General features: G+C 44.7%; 1 protein-coding gene across 1 annotated transcript; it reads left to right on the top strand.

Annotated features, from left to right (window-relative positions):
* Positions 1 to 2360: 2360 nt before the first annotated feature.
* Dppa3 (developmental pluripotency associated 3) lies at positions 2361 to 6471 on the top strand. Its single transcript, XM_008825501.1, has 4 exons — positions 2361 to 2445; positions 4152 to 4372; positions 4966 to 5007; positions 6379 to 6471. Exons 1-4 carry the CDS (start codon positions 2361 to 2363, stop codon positions 6469 to 6471), a joined length of 441 nt encoding a protein of 146 aa, XP_008823723.1.
* The last annotated feature ends 676 nt before the right edge of the window (positions 6472 to 7147 follow it).

Below are 7147 nucleotides of genomic sequence, written 5' to 3' on the forward strand. Positions count from 1 at the left end.
GGTTGGTTTTTTTTTTTTACTTTTTGCAAGACTGAGGACTGAGACCAAGGCTTCATGCTTGCTAGGCAAGTGCATTCTCAGCTGAGCTACAACCAATGGCCCTGAGAGTCTATTTGACCCCACTGTTGCTCGTTCTCCAATGGAATGCTCAGACACTGAAGATGTTTTCAAGCAAGGGGAAGAACCATTAGAGAGCAGAACCAGCTCAGCAGGTTGGTGGTGCCACAGTTGTGCTGTTCAAACTCTGCTTTGTGCATCAGAAGCACCTAGCAGCTGGTTACAACTGAACTGAACCCCAGCCTTTCCTTCCACAGGTCCAGGGTGGAGTTTGAGATTTTGCATATCAAAGAAGATTCTGTAGGCCTGGGCTGGATCTAGAAAACTTGCATATCAAACAAATTATCCTGGTTTGAGGACTGTAGCCCTCTAGAAAGCACAACTGAGAAACATTTGAATAAAGTATTCTGCAATGACCAGGATTCCGGGGGATAGCGCAGGACTTTGACTCCAGCTGGTGGGAGGCAGAGGAAGGAGAATCTCTGGAAATTCAAGGCCAGTTTGTTGAGTTCCAGGCTACCCAAGGCTACCTGGTGGGACTGTCTCAAAACAAAAACAACAAAACTTGGGAACCTAGGGCCTTGGTCTACTTTCTGCAATCAGTAGGCCATGTTGGTATACTTTGGCAGAACTCAATTCAAGTATTTTTGGAGTGGACAGATAGCAGTCTATAAAGTTAATTTTATTATTTATTGATTGACCTTTTTTGTTCTGTTTTGTTTTTGTTTTTGAGACAGGGTCTCTCTGTAGCCCAGTTGGCCTCGAATTCACTATGTAGGCCAGGCTGCCTCCATCTTACAGATCTGCCTGTCTCTGCCTCCTTAGTGTTGGGACTAAAGGCAGGTACCACCAAACCATGTTTGTTGTTTGTTTTTTTGTTTGTTTTTTTTCTTTGTCTTTTTTTTTTAAGACAGGGTCTCCCTGTAGCCCCAGCTGTACTGGAACTCACTATGTAGACCAGGCTGAGCCTCGAATTCCCAAAGATCCGCCTGCCTCTGCCTCCCAAGTGCTAGGGTTAAAGGCGTGTGCCACCACACCCGGCTGTTGTTTTTTTCATGAGTGAAGGTCTCACACTAGCCCTTGTGACTTGTCCAGTCGTGGATGTAGCTCAAGCTCACTTTGAACTCAAATGGATATTCCTGCCTCAACAGATGTGAGCCACTGTGCCTGGCTAAAGTTAATTTTAGTTGTTCAGAAATGTTAGGTATAGCCATTGTGTGGGCCTACACCTAAAATCGTAGCACTGTGGAGGGTGAGTTTGGATTTAAAGTTACAGGCCACCTTGGGCTCTACCAAGACCCTGTCTCTTAAAAAATAAAAAATAAAAAAAAGAAAGAGAGAAAAGAAACTTTGCAGTTAAATAGTTTATGGAATAAATCACAATTATATAATAAAAACACATGCCTAAGAATATACAGATAAATTATCTTAATACTTCAAATATACACTTATTTATTTAGATAATTGTTTATTTAGTAGCATTTAAGGAGAAACAGGTTTTAAAGATTTAAAATGAGGCAGGTGAGGAAAACTTGGGGGATTTTTGAGACAAAATCTCACTATGCAGTCCTTCACTGGCCTGGAACTCCTTAGGTAGACCAGGTGGGCCCAGAACTCACAGAGATCCTCCAGCTTCAGCCTCTGAAGTGCTGGGATTAAAGGCTTCTAAGGCCACACATGACCAGGCAAACAAAACTTGAGGAGAACGTTCTCATTAACTTAATTAGGAGTTAACTGACAGCTGGGGTGAAACCTGCCTATTCTAGAACTCTTAAACACAGTTCACAGATCCATAGGGGACTCCTGGAGTAGTGTGGAAAACAACACAAAACACCCTGATATTTAAGGGAGCTCTGGATAATATTTCCAGCCTTTTGTTTGTGTGTTTTGAGACAGGGTCTCCCAGTTTGCATCAGCTGCTCTAGTACTCCCTATGTAGTTCAGGCTGGCCTCCAACTCACAGAGATCTGCCTGCCTCTGCCTCCCAAATACTGGGATTAAAGGCATGTGGACTCAGCAAAATTTTCATTTTTTTTGACAAGGGATGGAATTGTTTTAAAGCAGAACACTTGGAGCTTTATCCCATCAGCCCAGAGTACACGCCCTTAACTCACCTGGATCTTTTTATCCTTAAGTCATTGCTTCATTAACATTAAAATAGCCTGGCAGATTGGCTCATCCGCAGTTTAAAAGGAAACCTCACGTGCCTTTGAGCTTGTCCTCTGCGGTGTGGAGTTTGGGACTTCCTTCTCTCTAGGAATTGCAGTTTTATTTGGAGGTGTTTCGAGGCTTCTGCCATTGCCATGGAACCATCAGACATGTTTAACCCACCCGGGACCCTCGGGTCTTTTCTGACATCCTACGAAGAAAATTCGCCCAAAGATTCAGGTAAGCCAGCGACTGACCTCGCCCACCTGGGTTTGGGAACTCAAAAGGCCGTTGCCTTTCTCACATTGCTTGTTGATAGGAACACAGCTAGACCGGGGACATGCCTGTAAACCCAACACTAGGGAGGTGGAGGCGGAGGAAGACCCAAAGAAGTTCAAGGTCATCCTATACTAAGCAAGTTAGTTGGAGACCTGCCTGGGCTGTAGACCAGAGGAGGGTCGGGGAGCTTAGCTTCCACTAGGGAGAAAACATTGGATCAAAGAGAAATAAAAAGTAAAAAAGATCAACTGCAGCGTCCACTGCTTAGGGATGCTTGGGGCTCCTAGGGCCAGTTTATGGCCACGTGCCAACGTGGTCGGGCAGCGTTTCCCCCGCAGTCTGTCTACAGTGGTCAAAAACAAAAAGCTTAACAAGAAATCTTACGCTTCATTTTAACCTGAACTATTTCTTACCAACTTTCTGGAAGCTTTCCAGTTAAATTTCTTTTTTTAGGAGGGTTAAACAGGAGAATGGCTTTTGGGGGCTGGGGGGGCGGATAAGATAAGGCACCAAGGACTCTCTGAGCAATGTTAAATTATGGTGGGAGGTAGGCAAAGCTGTTTCCTTAGAGCCCGCAGCAGACAGACGGATGGGGCCCACCTTCAGGGGCCTGGGGTCGAGAGGGTTTGAGAAAGCGGTGGAGGGCGCTGAGCCCTTTCCGGGTGCATTTGGGGGCGAGTTAGGTGGATAGATCCAAGAGGAAAAGAAAGATCCTTGTCTTGAATTTGCTCTAGCACCTGACAGTTAACACGTGACCAATTTACTCAGCCTTATGTTTTTGAGGCTTTTTGTTGAATTTGGTTTGGTTTGGGGGTTTTTTGAGACCAGGTCTCAGGTTGCACTGGCTGGCCTGGAACTCACAGAGATTTGCCTGTCTCTGCTGAAATTAATCCTGAGTACCACCACTCCCAGCCTTGTGAATTTTGTTTTGAGACTGTTGCCCCTGGGTCCTAAGACTCATTCTGTAGGCCAGGCTAGCTTAAAACCTCATGCCTTTCTAGTTATTGCAATGTGAGTCACCACGTACGGGCTCAGCTTTGTATATATTTTTTTGGGGGGGGGTCTTTTTGAGACAGGGTCTTTCTCCCTGTAGCCCCAGCTGACCTGGAACTCGCTATGTAGACCAGGCTGGCCTCAAACTCAGAGATCCGCCTGCCTCTGCCTCCCAAGTGCTGGGATTAAAGCCGAGCACCATCACACCCCCCTTATTTTATATTTTTTAAAAAAAATTATTTTTTGTGCATGAGTGTATCGTATACAAGTGTACCCAGGTCGTGCAATGCCCACAGAGGTCAGAAGAGTATGCTGATACACTCTTCTGGAACTGGAGTTAAGGATGGTTGTTAGGCATCGTGTGGTTGTGGGATCTGAACCCTGGTCCTCTGCAAGAGCAGCTAGTGCTCTTAACCAGTGAGCCATCTCTCCAGCCTTTAGAAGTGTACCACTGATGGTGTTTTTCACAGGACTAGAGCTATGCTGGTGAGAAGCTTGTTGGAACTCTAAGCACTAAGAAATCCAGCCAGGGAACTGTGACTACATGCCCTGTGTATGCAGGATTTACACTCTTGTTGACCTGGCTAAGAATGGGGTCTTGACTGCTGATCTCTCTTTGGGAGGGGGTGGGGGGCAGTGACTTGTACCTCACACTAATGGGGCTTTGCTTTCAGCAGGCACACAGCCAGAAATGCTAGTAAGGGACCTTCGCAAGTTGACCCTCAGCCCTACTGCCAAACTTCCTTACCCTCCACCAGAGGATCGTCCTCGGGTCCAGCACCAAAAGGAAAGAGTGGTTCAGGAGAGTAGAGATGACTTTCCCAAGCAGAGAGGGGTCCGGACATTATTGTCAGTGCAGAAAGACCCAAAGGCAAAAATGAAAAGATTGATCCGGGTGAGTTGCCTATGTGGACAGGTTCAGAAATCTTCTGACAGCATTCCCAGCACCAGGGATGACACGTGACTAATGGACAGTCTCGATGTAGCCTAGGTTGGCCTCTAATTCAGTCCACAGTTCTCCTGTTCTCATCCTTCCCCAGTGCTGTAATTATAGGCTTGAGCTACCACACAAGAATAACTTAGAGACTGGGTCTTTCTTATAGCTAGACTGGTACCATGTAAACTTGGCTAGCCTTAAACTGGGGCAGCCTTCTAAATGTTACTGGAATCTACTGTTCTGCCACCGTGTTTGCAGCAGTGACTTTTTTTTAATGTGTATGCACGTATTGCCTGCATGTAGGTAAGTGCACCCGTCGTGCAATGCCTGCGGAGGTCAGAAGAGGCTGTTGGATCCCCTGGAACTGGAGTTACAGTTGCTAGCTGCCATGTGGGTGCTGGGATTCGAACCTGAGTCTTCTGCAAGAACAGCCAGTGTTCTTAGCAGCTGGGCCATCTCTCCAGCCCCAGCAGTGACATATTTTTAAGGCTCAACATCCCATAGTAGATGTAACTTTCTTTTTTCATAATTTTAATTTTTTTCTCTTTAAGATTGAAAAAAAACTAAGAAGCACTGCTCTCAAGGGAGATCAGGTAAGTATTCTTGTTAATACATGTGACTGGGCATCTGCCTTGATTCTGTTTAGAGAAAAGGGAAGAGGAACTGGGTTGAATGTCCCCAGACCCCAGGAATTCTGGAGAAATCAAGTGCTAGTTATCGAATCCAGGACTTTGTCATGGTAAAAACAAGTTCTATCACTGAGTTATATACCCAGTATTGTCTTATTTAAAGACAGTCTCATGTAGCCCGTGAGGGCACTTAGCTAAGGATCTTGAATTTCTGATCCTCCTGCCTCCACCTTCTGAGATTACACACCACTCCCAGTTTTTGACTGAGGATCAAGCCTGGACTTTCTGCATGTTAGGCAAGCACACTACCAGCAGTAGCCCCAAGTTGGTGTACTTTTGAGACCAGTATATTTTTCTTTTTCTTTTTTTTTTTGGTCTTTTTGAGATAGGGTCTCCCTGTAGCCCCAGCTGGCCTGGAACTCACTGTGTAGACCAGGCAGGACTTGAACTCACAGAGATCCGCTTGCCTCTGCCTCCCAAGTGCTGGGACTACGTGTGCACCACCATGCCCAGCTGAGACCAGTCTATTTCAATCAACCTTTAAGTTCTAAGTTTCTGTAGTGCTGTGGATAGAACCCAGAGCACTGTGCATTAGCACCTATACTACTGAGATGCATCCCAGTGCTCCCCAATTGTTGCTCCTTTACAGGGGACTGAGTGCCCTACATAAGGTGGAATTGAGATGGATTCTCCCTGTAGCCCCTGTTGGCTTGGAACTCCGAGATCTGCCTGCCTCTGCCTCCTGAGTGCTGGGTTTAAAGGCAGACGCTACCACCCCTGGCAAGGGCTGTCTTTTTTTGAGCCAGGGGTCTCATTTTGTAGGCTGGCTGGTCTGGAGCGCCTGTGTAGACCAAGTTGATATCCTACCATACCTTGAATCCCAGCACTCTGGAGGCAGAAGTAGATGTCTGAGATCAAGGCCAGTCTAGCCTACATATCAAGCTCAAAGCCATCTTGGGCTATAGGGAGATCCTATCTTAAAAAAAATTTTTTTTAATTAAAATAGGGCTGGGGAGATGGCTCAGCCGTTAAGAGCACTGGCTGCTCTTGCAGAGGGCCTGGGTTTAATTCCCAGCTTACAACTGTCTGAAACTCCATTTCCAGGAGATCTGGCATCTCCTTCTGACCTCCATGGGCACTGTATGACATTGACATACATTCAGGCAATATACGCATACAGAAAATAAAAAGAATTAAGTAAAATATTAAAATAATAAAAAATGTTTGCCACCATGCCCAGCTAAAAGGCTACCTTACTAAACAATAGATTTGAGGATTTGTTCTATTTCTTTGGAGCACAATATCTCAATTAACTTTTTTCATAATTTCTTTCAGGGTGCAAGAAGCGAGCCATTCAAATGCACCTGCACCTTCTGTACATATCAGGGATGGGATCCTTCTGAGAATGCTAAACTGGGATGTGATTAGTGACAAAAAGTCGATTTTAGGCCTAAATCTGACACTGTTCTTAGTCCTGGTAATGTTATGCAGCTGGTGAGAAAGCTATAGGCGATTACACTGTACAGCAATCATTTGAATAATCTGTATGTACCTCAAGATGATTGAATAGTTATACATGAGTTCCATGATGTATTTATTTCTCCTGTTTTTTTGGTGCTGGGGGTCTCTTCCAAACTTGCCAGCAGTAAACTATCAGGAGTATATGAAGTTTGAATGTATGGGAATGACTTTGTGATACCTTTATTTTGATTTGACTCAAGGAAGCCCCAGTGACTCTCAATAACTTGAAAGAATGTGAATAGAATTTCAAATAACTTTGTTAGAAAGTTATAGAGTAGATCATTAAATATTCATTTTTTCAGAAATTTGCAATAAAAGTAAATTTTATTTTGTTAGTAATAAGTGTACAGAGGAACTGATTAAAATTGACCCATTTAAGTTAAATTTTAAAAAATTTATGTGTATGTAAGCATACACAAGCCACTGTGGGTATGTCGGGGGGTGGGGAGGGGTGGGAGTCAGTTCTCTACCACATGGGTCTCCAGAATTGAACGCAGGTGTCAGGTTTGGCGGCAAGCAAAGCATTTTTACCTGCTGAGACATTTAGCATGAGCCTTATGTTTTGTTTTATATATGAGTGTTT

This window comes from Nannospalax galili, unplaced genomic scaffold, assembly GCF_000622305.1.
Source record: "Nannospalax galili isolate Female #2095 unplaced genomic scaffold, S.galili_v1.0 scaffold589, whole genome shotgun sequence".
Taxonomy (NCBI): domain Eukaryota; kingdom Metazoa; phylum Chordata; class Mammalia; order Rodentia; family Spalacidae; genus Nannospalax; species Nannospalax galili.